General features: G+C 45.4%; 1 protein-coding gene across 4 annotated transcripts in view; it reads left to right on the forward strand.

The window, feature by feature from the left end:
- AUP1 (AUP1 lipid droplet regulating VLDL assembly factor) overlaps positions 1-21503 on the forward strand; it is a 111675-nt gene that overhangs the window by 52794 nt on the left and 37378 nt on the right. For 3 of the 4 annotated variants that reach the window (XM_029595856.1, XM_029595873.1, XM_029595882.1), the window contains exons 5-6: positions 5684-5756; positions 14471-14544. In XM_029595856.1, coding sequence (XP_029451716.1) covers positions 5684-5756; positions 14471-14544 — 147 coding nt within the window. The remainder of the gene's footprint in view (positions 1-5683; positions 5757-14470; positions 14545-21503) is intronic. The other variant, XM_029595864.1, reaches the window with a different exon arrangement.

The following is a 21503-nucleotide window of genomic DNA, read 5'->3' on the forward strand; positions in this document are numbered from 1 at the left end:
CATCCCTCATTCACCCATCTTCATGCTCTCAGACTCACACAAGCTAGCTGGCTCTCCACCCCCCTCTCCTTCAGAAGGGCTACAGGTGTTCTCCACCTCTGCTGCTGGGCGGGATGGGCTCCCCCAGCATCCACATCTTGCCTCTCAGTGACTTAGCCAGAACCGATTTTTTTTTTTTTTTTTTTTTTTTTTTTTTTTTTGGGTAGGCCAAGGTTAACAAAGGTGAGCTGTAGGCAAACGGATCTGAATCCTACTACTTGTATTCTTATTGATAAATAATGCCTCAGCATTAGTAGTCTACAACAACCCTTATGCATTGAGTGAAACTTTTTTCCGAATATTTTAACTCTATTTCAAGCATTTACCAATATTAAAAATTTCTTACTAATCTGCATTAATTTGTTTTATATTTGTAATTTATAAGTGCACAATATCAGGTAAAAAGCAAAGAACACACAGTCAATAAATCATGTCATAAAACAAATATCAATGATTTCTTTCACGAGTCCTCTTTCCAGAATGACAGAGAAACACCATAACTACAATAAAATAGCAATAATCATAAGAATGGGTGCAGAGCGAAACTACGACAGTTCACATTACAAACATGAAGAAAAGCTATATTCAAATTCTGGAGTCACCTCAGCAAAAAGAATCCCTCTCCTGCTAAACATTTTGTGAAGTAACACAAACCCTTGCCAAAAAAAAAAAAATATGGTATGGCAAGGTTCTAGGTGCCTATCCTAACAGCACTGACTCTCAGGACTCAAATAACAGCAACCTTATGAAAAAGAAGCAATGCAAATATTACACCAGACCCTAGAACATTAATACACCACCTACTGAGATAACAGAACAAGCCAGAATGTTACAAATCCCTTCAGATAAACTACACACTAGCAGCAATGCTGCACCTCAGTCACACGCAAGAAGACCCTTACCTAATACAGAAAGGACTACAATTTAGAAAAAGAAACATGCAGGCAAAACTGAAATAGCTTCAGAAATCAGACTCTGAACAGTGGAATGCTAAAGAGCAAATTAAAAAATTATAAGAAATGCACATACCCATTACAGTTGGTACATTCTAAAAAAATATATATATATATTTTTTTTTCCACTTTTCCCTTCAGTCTTTTCCTAATTCTTTCTCCAGGGTTACTCTTTTTGTTTCTTCTCTATCTTCTTCCCTTCCTCTTGTGTACACGCGCACACACACACACTCTCTCCCATTCTCAGACATATAACGCCAAACTAAACCCCCCTTCTGCGGGGATGGGCTCCTGTGGCAGCCTTGTTTTTGCAGGCCGCCTTCACCGCCAAATGGAATAGGTGTCCCCGGCAGCCGTAGATCCTTTTTCTTTGGGCGGGATGAGATCCCCCTGCTCTCTTAGCAACTACTACAGCCTGGTGCCAGAGGGTCTTGGTTCCCCTGCCCCCTTCTTGCTACGCCTCTGCCCCGATGCAGACACTTTTTTATATTTCACAATGCTGAACCAGTGTCTGGATACACCTGAAGTGGATCCATCGCATCAGTAGTCTTGGGCCAGTCAAGATCTGCTCTCCAGATAAGTGCTTTTTAATTTGCAAAATTAAAAATTTGTAAATAAAAAAAAAAATTGAGCCCCTGACACTTGGGTTACCTATGATTATAACAACACTTTAGCTAGACCTAAGTCACACAAAATAAGTTGTCAGCATCTAAATATAATGGTCACATAAAATATTTCAATACTTCTTTCACTTAAGCTTTTAAGTGAATTGTTTTCATTAGCATTTTGCTTAATTTCACTCTTTATGGTTTCTTTTTATATGATATTCCATTAGTCACACAGCAGGAAGGTCGTTTGACCACAGCCAGGGTTATGAAGGTGTGGAACCCCCTAGGCTGAATGACAATCATCCCTAATAGCAATTAGATTTTCCCAGTCCTTGGCATGTAGGGAAGCCTCTTAGCCAAAGAAAGTGATCTTATGTCCTTGGACTTGGGGCTGAAGGTAATTTCCAGAACTCCTGTTTTTATCTGCCCCAAGCACGGTCTGTTCTAAGCTCTAGGTCTGTGAATTTGAATGTAGAAGCCCGGATCGCAGATCCGCTTGCATTCCCCTCAGGACGATATCTAGTAATCCAGTAACAAAAGGCTTCTTGCCCTCTCTTGGGATATTAGCGCCTGAGCAGGTGATGTTTTATAATTGTCTCCTGCAGGGACTGGATTTGGATTCTCCTTCATGGTTATTTTGTACCACTGGAATAAGCTTTATAGTTTAGAAAGGGGAGTTATTATCCAGGGACAACTGAAGGGGGGGGACAGGCGTCCTAATGGAGGACTAATGGGTTTGGGTCCAGGCTGAGGGCCAGCCATCTAGTGCTCCAGAAATCCTTGCCTCTATCTCAGCCTGGGGGGTGGCCATTAGCTGTTGTAAACAAGCTGGGTGAAATCTAGTAGCCCTCAGGTACCCTGGTAAGTGAGTCAGATTCTGTCTGGGCAGAGTTCCCCCTCCAGAACCTGGCAGTAGTTCTCATGGTAGAGATGTTTTGAGCGGATACTCTTGAGGTCTTGAAGTGTAAGACTATTAGAAGTGGTCCTTACCCTGATGGGTGGGGCACCTCCTAAATGGATTTCAGATTAGCCCAGCAAAGTTCCAAGACTAATCAAGTTCTTAATCAAACAAGGAAAGCAGGAGCCTGGGGGGTTGGATATCTAGTAGAACCATGACCGGCACCCAGTCTTCTATGTTTGTTCTGACAGGAGCCCGGATGTTCCATGGACTGAATTCTGAAAATTTGAGCAGGGATGCTCCTTCATCCTTCTCCCAATCAGAGGATTCTTCTAGAGAAAATATCTTCCAGTCTCTTACAGCCTTGGCTGTTGGGAGAATCAGTCTACAGAGTGAAGATACTTAGTGCTGGGGTTACAGCCTTCAGTGACACAAAAGAGCAGACCTAGTTTGGAACCGCTGCATGGTCAGTTTATAGAAGACACTGTTTCCATTTAAGGGACCCCTTTCCTCAATCTTATTCTTTTCCCAGAGGAGATTGGGATGAAGACGTATCCTGCAAATCTCTGAGGGCACTGTAAGGGATACAGTCATAGAAGCGCTCAGTACTCTCAGCAGGGTTACTTTCTTCTGTGACGTCAAGAATGTAAGGCCTAGATTTATCATTTTGCTATAATTTTCATGGAAATAGCTTCTGCGATTTAAAAAAAAAAAAAAAGGGGGGGGGAGGGCGTGGTTAAGAATTTTCCAGGTACTGCATTGCATAGCTGTTTTAGTTAGCAACGCGCATTAAATTTCACACCCATGATATTTTCACATTTCAAGTTGAGTAGTGTCTGGACAGGCTTTTATCACATTTTGGGCTAGAGAGAGACTCCTCTATAAGACTCTCATAAGTAGACTATTTACACCACTGTAAGAGGGGCAACTAATTACTCAGGGTGAGGTTTGGGGGGGCAGTTTTACATGCACAGTCAGGTGTGAACACCACAGTAGATGACAGTGAAGATTTTGTGGTTTGGAGTGATGAAAGGAACACAAAGATGTGATTCGTACATCATACTCTCAACTTAGATTGTGCATGTAAAACTGCCCCCTCCTTACAGTGGTGTAAAAAGTTGACTAAAGTGTGCCTCCCCCTCTCCCTGCCCATAATGGGATTTTCGATTATATATGGAAAATCTCAGTTCCACCTTAACTCACAGCTATGGCAGGCATAACGCCAAGAAAAAAGGTGTAATTTCTGGCATTAAATCCCACGATAGCATGCGTTTAAGTTATCGCACGTAATGTTAAGCACCCTTTATTTTAATTTACTCCTCCCACTTGACTTTATTTTTAAAATTTGTATATGCATCTCGCGATAACACCATAATGCGATTTGATAAATGACCCTGTAAGTTTGCTGTGGGAAGTCTCCTTGACTTGGAATCTGAGCTTCCTTTTAAAGGGATCTGGTCTCCCTTCTTCTCAAGCCTCATAGGATAATGTCTGAGTTGTGTTGTTGAAGTCAGTCTCCTTAGTGGCTTTTTAATCTTAAAAGCGTATCTCTATGCCTAATATTTTCTCTTTACTAGGAGTAGTATTTCACTTCTGTCTGAATTGGGCTTTTCTCACATGAGGGTGAGCATCGAGTAATTATAGGACAAGGACTGCCACTCTCAAGTCAGTTATTGGTTACTTTTGGAGATGTTTGTAGGTTACCAATTTCTTCTTGGATAGACACCAATGTGCTTTAAAAAGGACCCACAGACCTAAGACACTTATATCAGGAAATATTGAGGAGATGAGCACTTTGGCCTGCTTCAGCAAGAGTTTACAGGACCCAGCGAGCCTGCTCGATGAGGGTGCAGGACTCGTAGGCTGAATCAGAAACTATCTTTCCTGAGGATAATGACAGGGCAGTACCTTTTTGTCTCCATTGCATCCTAGCTCTCTGAGCACCTCTGTGTGGGAGGCTATCCTGAAAGGTATTGTGGCTTTCACCCTCCTTGTCTGGGAGGAGCTAGAGTTCCTCCACTTGTCTGGGCTGGTCTGATATGGACAGCAAATAAGGGAAATTTAAAACTCTCCTATTTCCTTTTAGTACTGCTAGACAAGTCTAGAACACACCCAGGGAAGCCATGGCAATCAAGGGCTGTCAGTCTTGACAAGTTCAGAAAAATTATGGCAAGTATGTTGCTCACTCTGAAGGTAGTTGGCCTAATCATGACCTTGGTGTAGGGATGATCTAATTCCTGGGTTAATAATCATGGAGTGAAGTTTATTGGCTGCATCAGGTTTTGGTGGTGATTTTGGAAACCACAACTGATTTGTCTTTGGGGGTTTTTTTTCTTGGACATAGGATACTGAATTGCTGAAGGCAGCTCCAGACCCCAATAGGGATAGTGAAGTCAATCTTTATGCTGCTCCCCCCGCCCCCACCTCCATATACTGGCAAGGGGGATATATAACCCACCTGTCTGGACTGGTTTGGCAGAATTAAAGGAAAGTAAATTAGCAGGTAAGTAAATTTCACCTTGGTTATTAATCCTCTACATATCATTTGCTTTACTTTGGTGCTAGAGCCTTGTTGAGTGCTATTGATAGTTTTCCCTCCGGGGGTATTTGTGGGGTGGTTTGTTTTTTTGAGAGAGAGGCTGAGCTGTATTTAGTATTTTTCTTGTTTAGGCAGTAGTAATTTTTAGGGGCAGCCTTCCCTAAGCCAATATTCACCTTGAATGAGGCTCAGCTTTGAAAAGCTCATGTAATAGAGCCAGGGACAGAAATGCTGCAGCAGGAATCTTTTTATGTGGAAGGTATTAATTTTCTTAGGAGGGTCAGTTTTCATGTGAAACAGGATGCTCTGACCAGGCTGTTTCTGAAAGAATAACTGGTATTAGAACTGTTTGAGGCTGGTGGCACTAACCTGTGAGGCCTGAAGACTTAGCTTCCATTCCTTTCTTAGCTATTTGCTGTGTGACTTTGAGAAACTTGCTTCCCTTCACTTTTATTGTTGCAAGAAATTTTGCAAGGAGTGGGGGGGACTTAGTAGTCTTATCTAGCACATTGCTGTGGATACAGTACTAGAATTATTAAATAGTACTTTTCCTTGTCTTGTATCTTTTTTTTTTCCTTTTTGTTCTATGCAAATAACTATGGTGATCAAACTACTTTCATTCTCTTAAACTGGAAATGTTTTTCAGCTCCTGGCAATTCTCTATCCTGGATGTTGTTCAGCCGATAGCACTGCAGGTCCAGAGACCCTTCCTGGCTGTGGTGAGTTAAGGGTGCCAATAGGAACAAGGAAACAGCAATGGCTTTATCTGATGCCATCCAGAAACTGTCCAAGGATGCAGACAAGCTATAGAAAATCTAGATCAGGGGCTTTCCAGGTTTCACCTTCCAAAAGAGGTCTAGGTCCTTGGTGCACATTTTAAAAGGGAATATATATAAAATTGTTTGCCTCCAATTGTTTCTGTAGTGGGGAGTGGCCATGTTAAGTTCCTTGTACGTTCCCAGATCAGTCCAGACAGTGGGTTATGTCCCCCTTCCAGCAGATGGAGTCAGAGCAAAAACTGTAAGGACGGCCCCTAATAGGTTGGAGCGCCCTCTGCCTCCCTTCAGTATTTCTCTGACTCCAGCAGATGAAATTGGCACCTGCGGTTCCCCAGTAATCTGATAGTAGAAAATTCTATCTTCTTTATTTGGCTGGATCAATTTAAAAAAAAAAAAGAGGATCATTGAAAGATCTTGCCTTTTTGTGCTTAGTATTTAGTCTTTCAAGAAACTTGCAGACACCACTTTTGGAAGTGACAGAATCCATATTTTGGTCTGTCTCTCACTTGTGGAATAATTTCTTTTCACAGGAATCCTCTTACTTAACTGCTGTCTAAAGGGGTGCATGTTGGTGGTCCAACCTCTTCCCCCCCCCCCCCCCCACCTCCTTACAACGACCTGCTGCCCTGAGAGGCCGTTTTCCTCGGGGAAGCTTTCACAGAGAAGCGTCATTCCTCTGTGTAGGCAGTGTGGTCGTTTTACCTGATAAGTAACGTTTAGCTGCTGACAGCCTCCCGGGGAGTGATTCTGTGCCGGCTCTTTCTCCCCGATGCTGCGTCAGACGCGATGTTGCACTTGTGGGAGAGCCTGGATCTCTGCTCTCCCGGGACGACCTATGTGTGAGGTGCCTCCCCGGCGGGGAGGGTCTCTGGAGGCCAGCTGGGCATTCTGCTTTGCATGCTGGAGCGTGCGCGCGCCATTGGGGAGGTCGGCCCTGTTCTCGTCCAACGCGTGGCCATTTTGGATCCTGAATTGCCTGCTCCGATGCAGCCCGATTCGGCTGCAGACTTTGGCTCTTCACCCTCACCGCCGATCCTCACCCCTGCTATCCTCCCTGATGCAGATTTACCCTCTGGCCTATTTCCTATCATTCCTCCTCCTGGGCCTTTTTCTACGGAGTTTATTCTGCTACTCCATGATGCTTGCTTAGCAAGACAGCAACAGGACCCAGCTACAGCCCCCCCCCCCCCCCCCTCAAGTGATAAGACTGGATGGGACTGGGGACACCATGTCACTCCCTCAAGGACCAAGAGACTCCCAGGGGTCAGGACCAGGGGTTCCACTGGGGGCTGCAACAGCAGGGGGCCCCCAGGGGCATCCTACATCAGGGATTCTGTAGGGCTCCTCCTGTATCCAGATGGTTGCCCATCCCCTCACTCCTACTCTGCCTCCTCATCGGGATCCTACTTCCGAACCAGACCTGGATGACTCCCACTCCATCTGTGCAAATGGAAGGGGATGACCCCAGGGTTTTGAGACTTTTCCAGAGAGATGAATTAGATCCTCTTATCCCCCATATTCTTGCCGAATTGGATTTTGAGGTCCCACAAGATGCTGCAGGCGCCACTATGTCTGCTAAAAAGGGTGATCCTGTCCTGGCGGGCCTCCGCCCACCTGTGAAGACTTTTTTTTTTTTCCCCTTTCCATTCCCATGCTTCTTCAATTGTTGTCCAGGGAGTGGGATGCTCCGGAAGCCTCTCTGAGGGTTGACAGAGCGATGTATAAGTTATATCCACTCCATGAAGAGTCCTTGGATTTCCTCAAGGTCCCTAAGGTTGATTCGTCAGTGTCCGCGGTCACGAAGAGAACAACTATCCCAGTCACTGGAGGCGCTGCGCAAACTCGAAGTCTACTTGAAGAGGCTTTGGGTGTCAGAGCAGTGGTCTGTAACTCTCTCATGCAAAGAGCAGGACTCAGATGGGTACAACAGCTGCTCAGCACTCAGGAGCTACCTCCAGCGAGGTGCAGCAAGCAGAACGATTGGAAGTGGTAATAGCATATGGAGCGGATGCTCTGTATGACCTACTCTGGGTGTTGGCCAGATCCATGGTGTCCACAGTATCTGCTAGATGCCTGCTCTGCCTCCGCAACTGGTCAGCGGATTCTTCCTCCAAGTCTCAACTGGGTTCTTTGCCTTTCAAAGGAAAGTTGCTATTCAGAGAGGAGCTGGACCAGCTCAAGTCTCTGGGGGAAAACAAGGTCTACATGTTACCCAAGGATCATCCTCTGAGTTCCAGGACATTCCACTTTACTTGTACCCGTTTTCGGGGTCAACATCATTTTCGGTAAGCAAGAACAGTTTCACAAAGACTTTCCTCCTTCAGGTTGCAGGCCTGGTCCCGTTCCTTTCGGGGGCGAAGACCAACCAGGGATAACTCCACTCAAGGGGCTCCCTCCAAATCCTCCCAATGAAGTATTGCCAGCCCATTCTTTGACCCCCCCCCCCCCCCAGGATAGGGGGCCGACTGTCCCTCTACTACGAGGAGTGGGTCAAGATTACCTCAGACCAATGGGTCCTGGATATTCTACAGCACTGCTAAGCTTTAGAATTTGCTCGGCCCCTAAGACAGGTTTGTATTCTCCCCGTGCGGACCAGTGAAGAAACAAATAGTTCGCCAGACGCTCAATCGTCTCCTGAATTTAGGGGCCGTTCTCCCGGTGCCCTTAGCGGAACAAGTGTTAAGCCATTATTCCATCATTTTCTTCTTCCCCAAAAAGGAAGGGTCCTTTCGCCCAATACTCAATCTCAAGATGGTCAACAGGGCCCTCATCGCTCCGTTATATCAGTGGTACACGAAGGGGAGTTCTTGGCTTCCTTGGATTTGAGGGAGGCCTATCTCCACATTCCAATATTCCAAGACCATCAGCGCTTCCTTTGCTTCAAGATCCTCTGCCAGCATTTTCAATTTCAGGCCCTGCCCTTCGGGCTGGCGACCGCACCGCGCACATTCACCAAGGTGATGGTTGTCGTAGCAGCGGCACTACGGAAGGAGGGGATTCTAGTGCACCCTTACCTGGACGACTGGCTCATCCAAGCGAAGTCCGGGGATCTTTGCCAACGTGCAGTCGTCAGTCGTCCATCTCCTCCGCTCGCTGGAATAGGTTGCCAGTGCTCTTGGCAAGATTCTTACTCCCTCGCAGACCCTGGACTTTCTAGGAGCCCACTTCAATACCATGCTGGGCAAAGTATTCCTTCGGGACCGGGCGCAATCTCTGCTCACTCAGGTGCAGCGCTTCAGCGGTCTTCCGCTCCCCACTGCATGGGATAACCTCCAGGTTCTGGGCTCTATGGCTTCAACTATAGATTTAGTTCCTTGGGCCTTTGCACATATGCTTCCTCTACAGAGTGCGTTACTCTCTCGTTGGAAGCCAGTGTCTCGGGAATTCCAAGCACCCCTCCAGCTGACGGACTCGGCCAGGGACAGTTTGTCTTGATGGGGAGCAGTGTGCGAAAGACAGTCAACTCAAGGTCGATGGACATCCTTGCAGGCATCATGGCCGATCAATCGTCTGGAGACCAGAGCAGTCCGGCTCGTGCTGAAGTGTTTTCTCCCCTTAGTCCAGGGGTGAGCAGTGCGCATACTTTCTGACAACGCAACGAAAGTAGCGTACGTCATGTATCCTGGGAGGCGGACAAGTTGATGGCGTGGGCGGAACGCCACCTCTCCAGGCTAGCGGCATCCCACATAGTGGGAGAGGACAATGTTCAAGCAGACTTCCTAAGCCGTCAACACTTGGATCCAGGGGTGTGGGAACTGTCCGAGGTGGGGCAGATTCTTTTCCGTCTATGGGGACACACCCCCCCCCCCCCCAATCTGGATCTAATGGCCACTCAGCGAAATGCAAAAGCTCCGTACTTTTTCAGTCGCAGAAGAGCATGGCGTGGAAGGAGTGGATGCCCTGGTCCTCCCGTGGCCGCGGAAACTCCTACTCTGCATATTCCCCACTCCCATGGCCTCTGGTGGAAAAGGTGCTTCGGAGAATAGAAATCCACCAAGGGCCAGTAATCCTCGTGTCGCCGGAATGGCCTCGAAGGGCGTGGTTTGCGGACTTGGTCAACATGGCAGTGGACAGTCCTCTTCGCCTGGGACATCTGCCGAACCTTCTACGTCAGGGACTGGTATTTTTCGACTGGGCAGATCGCTTCTGTCTTGCGGCCTGGCTTTTGAGAGGCGCAGGCTGAGACGATGAGGTAACATGGAGGCCGTTATTTCTACTCTCCTCAAAGCCTGGAAAACTTCTACGTCCATCACATATGTCCGTATCTGGAAAGTATTTGAGGCCTGGTGTGTCTCTATGCATATTCCTTCACATTGGGCTTCAGTAGCCAATGTTCTTTCCTTCTTACAACGAGGTCTAGAGAAGTTTGGCCTACAATTCCTTGAGTTCAGGTGGCGGCGCTCGGTTCCCTTGTGCGTCACCTGGGTGGAGCTCCTCTTTCTTCTCATCTTGACATAGTGCGGTTCTTGTGTGGAGCAAAGCAAATCAAACCACCTGTTCAGTTTGTATCCGTCTTGGAGCCTAAATTTGGTCCTCAGGAGCCTGTGCGCTCCACCTTTTGAGCCGCTGGCAAGAGCAACCATCAAGGTTCTCACTCAAGACAGTTTTTTCCTGGTGTCTAGCTGTTCGGCTCGAAGGATCTTGGAAATCAAAGTTCTGTCGTGTACGGAGCCCTACCTACGTTTCACAGACTCGGGTATCTCCTTGACCATGGTACCATCTTTTCTACTTAAGGTGGTTTCCGCCTTTCATTTGAATCAGTCGGTGGAACTTCCATCTTTTCCGGATGAAAAGTCCAGGGAACTTTCGACTCTGTCAAGCGCATCCTCATTCGATATTTGGAGGTTACTAATGATTTCCATTTGTCGGACCACCTCTTTGTACTTTGCAGCAGGCCCAACAGAGGACCACAGCATCGAAATACTCTATTGCTCGGTGGCTAAAAGAAGCTATTTCAGCCTACATCGGTGCTGGTTGTTTGCCTCCAGAGGGCATCAAGGCTCATTTGCTTCGTGGTCAAGCAGCATCCTGGGCAGAAAGCCAGGCTGTCTTTCTGCAGGAGATCTGTAGAGCAGCTACCTGGAAGTCCTCGCACACGTTTGCACGGCACTATCGGTTGAATGTCCAACCACCAATGTTTGGCTCTTTTGGTGCGCAAGTCATTCGAGCTGGGCTGTCCGGGGCCCACCCTACGTAGGAAGCTTTGGTACATTCCACTGTCTGGACTGATCCGGGTGCGTACAAGGAAAAGAAAATTATTCCTTACCTGCTAATTTTCATTCCTGTAGTACCACAGATCAGTCCAGACAGTGGGTTATGTCCCCCTTCCAGCAGATGGAGTCAGAGCAAAAACTGTAAGGACGGCCCCTAAAAGGTTGGCGCGCCCTCTGCGTCCCCTTCAGTATAAAGAATATCAAAGCAAGTAAGAAAACACTGGATGGTTCAAGAAAAACATTGAACTGTAAACTTGTAAAAACGAACCTTTAGTCAGTCACAGAGACATCCTAAGTGAATTAAGCAGTCGAGCTGAAGATAATCCCTATCCCATAGAACCCTTAGGGAGGGCGTCTGGACTGATCTGTGGTACTACAGGAACGAAAATTAGCAGGTAAAGAATAATTTTCTTTTCCTTGTACGCACCCGGATCAGTCCAGACAGTGGAATGTACCAAAGCTTCCTACGTAGGGTGGGCCCCGGACAGCCCAGCTCGAATGACTTGCGCACCAAAAGAGCCAAACATTGGTGGTTGGACATTCAACCGATAGTGCCGTGCAAACGTGTGCGAGGACTTCCAGGTAGCTGCTCTACAGATCTCCTGCAGAAAGACAGCCTGGCTTTCTGCCCAGGATGCTGCTTGACCACGAAGCAAATGAGCCTTGATGCCCTCTGGAGGCAAACAACCAGCACCGATGTAGGCTGAAATAGCTTCTTTTAGCCACCGAGCAATAGAGTATTTCGATGCTGTGGTCCTCTGTTGGGCCTGCTGCAAAGTACAAAGAGGTGGTCCGACAAATGGAAATCATTAGTAACCTCCAAATATCGAATGAGGATGCGCTTGACAGAGTCGAAAGTTCCCTGGACTTTTCATCCGGAAAAGATGGAAGTTCCACCGACTGATTCAAATGAAAGGCGGAAACCACCTTAAGTAGAAAAGATGGTACCATGGTCAAGGAGATACCCGAGTCTGTGAAACGTAGGTAGGGCTCCGTACACGACAGAACTTTGATTTCCAAGATCCTTCGAGCCGAACAGCTAGACACCAGGAAAACTGTCTTGAGTGAGAACCTTGATGGTTGCTCTTGCCAGCGGCTCAAAAGGTGGAGCGCACAGGCTCCTGAGGACCAAATTTAGGCTCCAAGACGGATACAAACTGAACAGGTGGTTTGATTTGCTTTGCTCCACACAAGAACCGCACTATGTCAAGATGAGAAGAAAGAGGAGCTCCACCCAGGTGACGCACAAGGGAACCGAGCGCCGCCACCTGAACTCAAGGAATTGTAGGCCAAACTTCTCTAGACCTCGTTGTAAGAAGGAAAGAACATTGGCTACTGAAGCCCAATGTGAAGGAATATGCATAGAGACACACCAGGCCTCAAATACTTTCCAGATACGGACATATGTGATGGACGTAGAAGTTTTCCAGGCTTTGAGGAGAGTAGAAATAACGGCCTCCATGTTACCTCATCGTCTCAGCCTGCGCCTCTCAAAAGCCAGGCCGCAAGACAGAAGCGATCTGCCCAGTCGAAAAATACCAGTCCCTGACGTAGAAGGTTCGGCAGATGTCCCAGGCGAAGAGGACTGTCCACTGCCATGTTGACCAAGTCCGCAAACCACGCCCTTCGAGGCCATTCCGGCGACACGAGGATTACTGGCCCTTGGTGGATTTCTATTCTCCGAAGCACCTTTTCCACCAGAGGCCATGGGAGTGGGGAATATGCAGAGTAGGAGTTTCCGCGGCCACGGGAGGACCAGGGCATCCACTCCTTCCACGCCATGCTCTTCTGCGACTGAAAAAGTACGGAGCTTTTGCATTTCGCTGAGTGGCCATTAGATCCAGATTGGGGGGGGGGGGGGGGGTGTCCCCATAGACGGAAAAGAATCTGCCCCACCTCGGACAGTTCCCACACCCCTGGATCCAAGTGTTGACGGCTTAGGAAGTCTGCTTGAACATTGTCCTCTCCCACTATGTGGGATGCCGCTAGCCTGGAGAGGTGGCGTTCCGCCCACGCCATCAACTTGTCCGCCTCCCAGGATACATGACGTACGCTACTTTCGTTGCGTTGTCAGAAAGTATGCGCACTGCTCACCCCTGGACTAAGGGGAGAAAACACTTCAGCACGAGCCGGACTGCTCTGGTCTCCAGACGATTGATCGGCCATGATGCCTGCAAGGATGTCCATCGACCTTGAGTTGACTGTCTTTCGCACACTGCTCCCCATCAAGACAAACTGTCCCTGGCCGAGTCCGTCAGCTGGAGGGGTGCTTGGAATTCCCGAGACACTGGCTTCCAACGAGAGAGTAACGCACTCTGTAGAGGAAGCATATGTGCAAAGGCCCAAGGAACTAAATCTATAGTTGAAGCCATAGAGCCCAGAACCTGGAGGTTATCCCATGCAGTGGGGAGCGGAAGACCGCTGAAGCGCTGCACCTGAGTGAGCAGAGATTGCGCCCGGTCCCGAAGGAATACTTTGCCCAGCATGGTATTGAAGTGGGCTCCTAGAAAGTCCAGGGTCTGCGAGGGAGTAAGAATCTTGCCAAGAGCACTGGCAACCTATTCCAGCGAGCGGAGGAGATGGACGACTGACGACTGCACGTTGGCAAAGATCCCCGGACTTCGCTTGGATGAGCCAGTCGTCCAGGTAAGGGTGCACTAGAATCCCCTCCTTCCGTAGTGCCGCTGCTACGACAACCATCACCTTGGTGAATGTGCGCGGTGCGGTCGCCAGCCCGAAGGGCAGGGCCTGAAATTGAAAATGCTGGCAGAGGATCTTGAAGCAAAGGAAGCGCTGATGGTCTTGGAATATTGGAATGTGGAGATAGGCCTCCCTCAAATCCAAGGAAGCCAAGAACTCCCCTTCGTGTACCACTGATATAACGGAGCGATGAGGGCCCTGTTGACCATCTTGAGATTGAGTATTGGGCGAAAGGACCCTTCCTTTTTGGGGAAGAAGAAAATGATGGAATAATGGCTTAACACTTGTATTCAAAAGAACAATCCTAATGTGTTTTGGTATTTTATATGTGGTTCTTTTGAGACATTCACATTTAAGAGCAGAAGAGTTTAATGGCAGCTAACTATGGCAAAACTGTATAAAGTTGTACATTTTTAGAAGATTTTAGATAAATTTTCTCCCTAAATACAGCCCAGCTGGCTGGATTTGCAATTTGAAATAGGATCTGAATGACTGACTGTGCTGCTTCCACCCCCCCCCCCCCCCCCCCCCAAAAAAAAATGTATTCTCTGTTTGCCTGGCCTTGAACAGAAAGATCAAAGCATGCCTGTTGCTATGAAAATAATTAATTGTATTCTTTTTAAGAATTTTTGCTTATTTTGTTTAATCCCTAGTTAGTTCCTTGCCATTTCGTCTTTCGTTCCTGGTTGTGGTAGAACTCTCATCTTTACTCTTTTCTCTCTCTCGCTCTTCTCCTGATAGAGTTTGGCTGACTCTTCTTGGATCACAGAACTGCTTTGGACCTTCTTTGTACCCTTCACAGTTTATCAAGTAAGGTACTAACTATCTCTCACTCTCATGGGGTAGGAGGGGGGGCAGGGGAGAGGGTAATAAAGGCTGAGAACAAAGCCTATAGCCTTGATATGTGGATGGGGCTGATGTAATAAAACTTTTTCAGGTTCACTCCTTGGCCTGAAGTGAAGTGAACTCATATTTCTCGTGGCCAAGATAGTCTATTTCTATGCCCATGTGGTAGCATCTAGCTATTGTCTACCATACTGGGTATTGCAATAGAATAACTTTGGCCACCAAAAATGTGAGTTTGCTCCACCTCAAACTAAAGGAAGAGCTACATTTCTCCCTTTTTTTTTTTAATTCAATTTCCATACATTATCAAGAAAGCATCTTGAATTAGATAAGGGAAAGAGAAAAGCAAAATTACAATATACAATCAAATATAAGGAAATCAAGAAGCTAAATCTTCAATCCCAAGTCCACTATAAAGGATCCAGTGGCAAGGGAAAAGAAAATCTCTTCATATGAAGAAAAAGCGACACACATTATGAAGCAGTGGAGACAGCGGGCTTATAATTCAATAGGGCACTCAGCTATCCGGAGGAAGATTAGGCCCCCTCTATTCTCAACATGCGCCATAGATTTATCACAAAGAAAAAATGTTAGAGATGGGGTAAAAAAAAAAAAACCCCATAAGAATCTTTATATTTAACACATTTGCATGGAAATTTCAATACAAAAGAAGCTGCAATCTGTAAATCTCTCAGCCTAAGTAATAGAAATGTATTTATTTGTTTGTTTTTATATACCGGTGTTCGATCAGGCATATCACATCGGTTCACAGTATAACGGAGGTTCTAAGAAGGGAAAGGCTTCTTATTTTACATGTAACTTTGTGTCTATAACAGTATAATTTAGAGTATAACAAGGAGCAACCTTAGGTTTTAGGATCAATCAAATGTAACAATGGTTACATAGGTTAAAAAGATAATATAGGGTAAAATGTAACAATGTTTTAACAGTGTGACATATATAGAATGTTTTTTGCAGATTGATTTAGGGTGGGCTATGGAAGTTTTAGAGAGAGAGGGTTATGGGAGATTTATAAATATATTCAGGGGATAACATAGGTTAAACATTTTTTTATGAATGGATTCAGTGGGTAGCAATGATGGGAAACGTTTGGTTAGTAATATTGCTTACGTGTTAGGGGGTCGTCTTTTCTTTGTAGACCTTGATACATCTGGGTATATTCTGATATTCAAGTGGTAGAAAGTTTCAAAGCGGTGTTTAAAGTACAGTCTGAGAACCCAATCATGATGTGTCGAATATAAAAGAATATAGACCCCCTACTCTTTACACAATACACACATACATAGGGGATCCAATAGTATTAATCTATAAATTTTTAATACATCAGTTAAACATTTTCCAGAACATATTTATCAGTATATTTCAAACATGTATTAATAAAATTACATACACATTGAATTCACAGATGTTTCCATAATTACATCATTAATACAAAAACATGTGCAACCTCATGGACATTATCACCCCACCATAGCACCAATGAACTAGCAGCATTACCACCCCACCATAGCAGCACTAACTTAAAAATCCCATCCAAACACTCATGCATTCATATCTCACACACTCCCCACTCACTAAAACACCACACATCTAAAAACTACCCAATCTATTAGAGTTAAAGCTATCTTTATCTCGGTATGCTCCACCACGTATTAATGTCATATGGGAGCACTCCACCACATCCCTCACACCTCTAAGACCACCAAAGCTTTAATGGTTGAAGCTATCTTCATTAGGGCATGCTCCACCACATATTCATTCCATATGGGGGCAATCCACCACGTCCCAACAAGGATCCCTGTTTTGCCGCCGCTTCTTCAGGGGACGCTTTACTCCCGGTCCAACCAAAGATTAGTAAAACTCTCCAGTTTTCCAATTATTGAAGCATCACACCTACAAGAGACCAGCGGTTACTGTGTCCTTCAAAAAATTAAACAAAAAACCAATTATCTTATAAAAACAAATATTCAAAACAGCATCTTCCCCCACATTATCACCCACAACCTCAACAAGCAAAGAAACTCACTTTCTCCACAATTGAAATTAGAAAAGTGGCTGCACATCACATGCATGGACTCACCACCTGAAATAGACAGATAATACTCCACAAAAGTGTTTTATGCAAATCACATGACCGCAACTATATATCAATCTCAAAACCAACCTTCACAAAAGCTTCAATACGCTGCACGCTTTTCGGTATACTGTTTCTATCTTCTCTCATAAATCCAACTTATATGTACCTATTACAAAGCAAGGTACACAATACATAAATAACTTCTCAAAATTCCAAAATGCTCATGTTGACAGAGAACCAGTAATCAAAACCCTCCTTAGCTTACAACATATCCCACACTTACAAGAATACAGCCAATTCGAAATCCAAACACAGCACTACCCAACAGATCTTCAGAACATGGCACAGCTAACTGCATGGCGAGAAACTCCGCCTATAAACCAACTCAAACCGCCACACCCAACACATCTCCCAAACTTCGCAACCCAATCAAACACTGACATAATCCACTACCTCACCACGTCCATTCACGTCCCTCAACGGGACCAATCACATCAAAACACGCGACTAATACTACATTCTCTGAAGCATAATACATTGCGTCCACAACCAACACCAGTCAAAACAATTCATAAAGGATTCAAAAAGGAACACACTCTTGACCAGATTCACCAAACTCACAACAACCCAAACATCCACAACTCAGGCACCAGAACAAACATTCACAAGCAATCACTCACTCAACCAATCACAACACAGCACAACATACATCACACCACTCACACCAACCCACATTACTCAACTCAGACACCACAACAAACAACCAACCACTCACTAACACACCGCATAATTTGCACTAAATATACCACATACAAACTATTTTATAAAATGCTTCCCAATCAACACCCATGTTCAAGCCATGCGGTTGAACTGATCGCCAGCAGAATATGAATTTCTGTTCAAGTTTCCATAAAATACTAGTAATATCACCTTGAATATTAGCCCTAACCTGAGTGATAACAAAATTTTAATTGGTCATCCCCATGTTTCATTTGGTTCCAGTGTGCCACCAATGGCGCTCCATCCTTTTTAATCCTCAGATTACTTTTATGTTCGATGATATGTGATCTAATTTGACGTTTAGTATGGCCAGTATATAACAGTTGGCAAGAGCACAATATACCATACACAACTCTCCTGGTAGTGCATGTATAGTCCTCTTTAAATATATATGGCTCTCGATACTTATCATATTGATAACTCTCCAGTCGTAACCTATTGGGGCACACTGAACATACAGAACATGCTTCATCTGTATCCACAGCCACAAGTTGTCTATCCACTGTTTTAGTCATAAGGGACCTCAGATTTTGACTTTTAGAATAGGCAAATACCGGACGTTCCTCACATCCTGGAATGGAATTCAACAAGTTCCAATGTCTGTCTATAATTTTTCGGAGAGTCACATCTTACAGAATATGGCAACACACACACAATCCTCTCCACCGATTCTTTAACATTCAGCAGTAAATTCTCCCTCTGGGCATATAAATCCTGCTTAAAGGCTCGTCTAACAACTTTCTTGGGGTACCCATGTGCCAAAATTTCTGGGATAAGGATTCAGCTTTTACCTTATATTCAGAGACAGAAGAACAAATTCTCTTGTATCTGAGAAATTGGCCAACAGGCACGCTCTCTAAGTCTCCTCAGATGGAAGCTCTCAAAATGTAGGATGGAATTTCTATCTGTGTTGTGTTTTTTTTTTTTGTTTTTTTTTTTTTATACAAACACTGAGGTCTCAGTTTTCTGATTAATACATTGTATGCTAATATCCTCCTTACTATGATGAAAAGTGAACTGGAGATTAATATCAGCAGCATTTAACCACACCTCAAATTCCTGTAATGAGACTTCATCACCCATCCAAATCCAAAAGAGATCATCAATAAATCTCTTATAGCACTTAATTTGAGAAAAGAAATGACTAGAGTAAATACATCTTTCTTCAAATTGTGACATGTAGAGACAGGCAATTGAGGGGGCCACTGGAGATCCCATAGGGATCCCAGTGACCTGTTTATAAAAAGTCCCCTGAAATGTGAAAAAAAAAACTCACACAAGACAACCTCTGCCAGTTGGGACTTCAAACCGTAATCAGGATCCAGAAGCCAGAGTATTATCGAGAGCGGAGTCACGTTGCTGAAAACGGGAGGATGTCTCGATGTAATCCCAATTATTGGTAGAGAGATTCTCTTGGTTTTGTGTCAATCATAGCCAGCAATAGTGATATGTGACACTAATATGGTTCTTGGAAGATAACATGACCTAGAACCTTACGAAACCATGTGGCCCAATTTAGTGACCAGGCCTCGATGGGATTGTAGCTGAAGCGGGATTAGAGTACTTACCATCCTTCGTGGTGGATCGTAGAAGGACAAGTGTGAATTTCGATGGCTCCATGGATTTCGGGAGGTATCGAGGACAGCCTGTTCGACTCAACTCTGTAATCTGGTATGGTAGCACAGCTACAGAGGAGATAGGCTAGGTGTGTCTGGCGCTTCCACATTATTTTGTGGTGGGGAAGGTACATGACTCATGAACCTGGGCCTGCTTCGCAACTGGCTCAATGTACAGTGACACCAGTGCAGAATAGGTATACCTCAGAGCGCGGCCCGGTCATTCTCCAGCACAGAGGAACTGCCACCGGTGTGTGTAACAGAGGCAGTGGCGATGTCTGTCTCGGCACTCTGGTCATTCTCCAGCACCAAGTAAGGTAGTACCGATGTCCTGGATTGTGCTGGTGACGGACTGCCACAGTGCTCGGCCCAGTCTTACCCCAGCACCGAGGTGATGCCCTCGCTGTCTTGGATGGCGAATGATGACAGATTGTCAGCAAGCCTGTACTGCTTCTGGTACTGTCTAGTGCCCTAGGATGATACAGGGCTTTGGTAAAGAACCCGAAGTATGGAGTATTTTGTTTAGTCAAAGGCATTGTATTTAGGTGTTACGGTAGTATTGACCGTATTGAAGGTGGCCTCGAAGGTAATGTCAAAACATCGATGAAAGCATCAATGGCATGGGCGGAGCACCGATAACATTGACGGAAGCACTGATGGTATCTGCATAGGTGTCGATGGAATCAATGTGGAATTGAAGAGTCATCGATGGCATGGGCGAAATCGATACCAGCATCATTGGGATCGAAGGCAGCATTGACAATTCGCCGAGGTCATCGATAGCATCGGTGAAATCGTCGATGGAAATGACGCGGCCTTCGATGGCATGGACATAGTCGACACTGCCCTCGATGACATGGGCATCGATGGAATTCATGGAGAGATCAGTGCCAATGGATGTAAGCATCGATGGCACTGACAGAATCTATGCGGGGATCGACGGCATCGATGGACTGAGGGGAGGAGGCATTGGCATCGATGGAGGCACAGACTGTATTGATGGGGGCATCGACCGCTATTAAGGTACCGAGGGACTAGACAGAAGCCTGGATTAGACAGCGGCCCTGGCGGCAACGGTAACCATGGATGTCCCTATCCCACTAGCCCTAATAACCAGGTGGAAGATCGCAGGAGGACACTCACAGGCTTTGTAGGGCTAAAAACATAGGGAGAGGGAAGGCCGCAATTCAGTTGGTAGGCCAAGGAAACCGTTAGTGAGGTGACAGGAACCGACCGAAAACCAGGGCAAAGTACTCACCGAGCGTTGAATAAATGTACGTGATGGAGACCCGTCTAGGGAAAAATTATTTGAAGTAAAACTTCAAGTGTTTCTGTGTGGAAAAGTTCTGAGAAATTTCTCTCAGAGCTCCTGAAAGCAATGCTTACTGCAGCACGGAAAAAAGAAGTCTGAAGGGAGACCCCTGTGGACACGGGGATCATGGCATGCTGGGCATGCTCAGTGTGCCAGTGTCGGTCAAAGCTTTCTAGAAACTTTGACAGAAAAGTTTTCCGTGTCAGGGCTCCGTCCAGTGACGTCACCCCATATGTGAGGACTATCATCCTGCTTGTCCTGGGATAAATATATTTTTGTTTCTAGTCTCCAGTTTTGCACTGCATGCAGAAGGTGGTCTTGAGGTTTCCATTCCAGTTTTGTTTCCATATTTGTAATTTAGGGTATTTTATATCAGGTGAAGGTAGGACTGAGATGCGTATGGGACTGAGATGCGTATGGGACTGAGATGTGGTAATTTACTTGTATGTGGGGATTTGTATCTGTCTCTTTGTATTTTCTCAATATGATATTGCACTGGTGGTGAACTGCCTATTCATGAGTAGGGTTATTGCGGTTTCATTTCTTGGAGTTAGTGCTGCTGAGGTATGGCAGATATAATAGGCAGGTACAGAGTCGACTTTGTTTTTATTTTACGATGCACCTGGTGGTAGAGGGAGTTTGTGATGCTGTTATTGAGATGACGCCAGAATCAGAATATGGTGAGATGTACAGGGAAATGTTTTACCTGTGGATGCAGAGCATATGCTTACATTTAGTCACATGATGGTCATCTGTTCAGAGTGTCCTGATAGAAAAAAGATTTCTACCCAGTTGCCTGAAACTTTATCTGAAATATTGAATACAAACGTTTTGGTTTTGATAAGGGTTTTTTTGTGTTTTTGTATTTGTTTTTTTTTTTTTTTAAATTGTGCATGTTTTTCTTGGTGGACAGACAATCCAGATACTAGGTTTGTTGCTATTGAGCGCATTGTTAGATTTTTGCTTAGACTATATTTTTTTTCTCATACATGCAAACATGACAAAAATCTTTAAATTGTAGGCTACAGTTAAAGAATCCAAAATATAACTTTTTTTGATTTATGGGCCTAGCAGCACGCTGGGAAAAAAACCCCCCGAAGTAATTATAAGACCAACCAGCTG

Source organism: Rhinatrema bivittatum, chromosome 1 (assembly GCF_901001135.1).
Source record: "Rhinatrema bivittatum chromosome 1, aRhiBiv1.1, whole genome shotgun sequence".
Taxonomy (NCBI): domain Eukaryota; kingdom Metazoa; phylum Chordata; class Amphibia; order Gymnophiona; family Rhinatrematidae; genus Rhinatrema; species Rhinatrema bivittatum.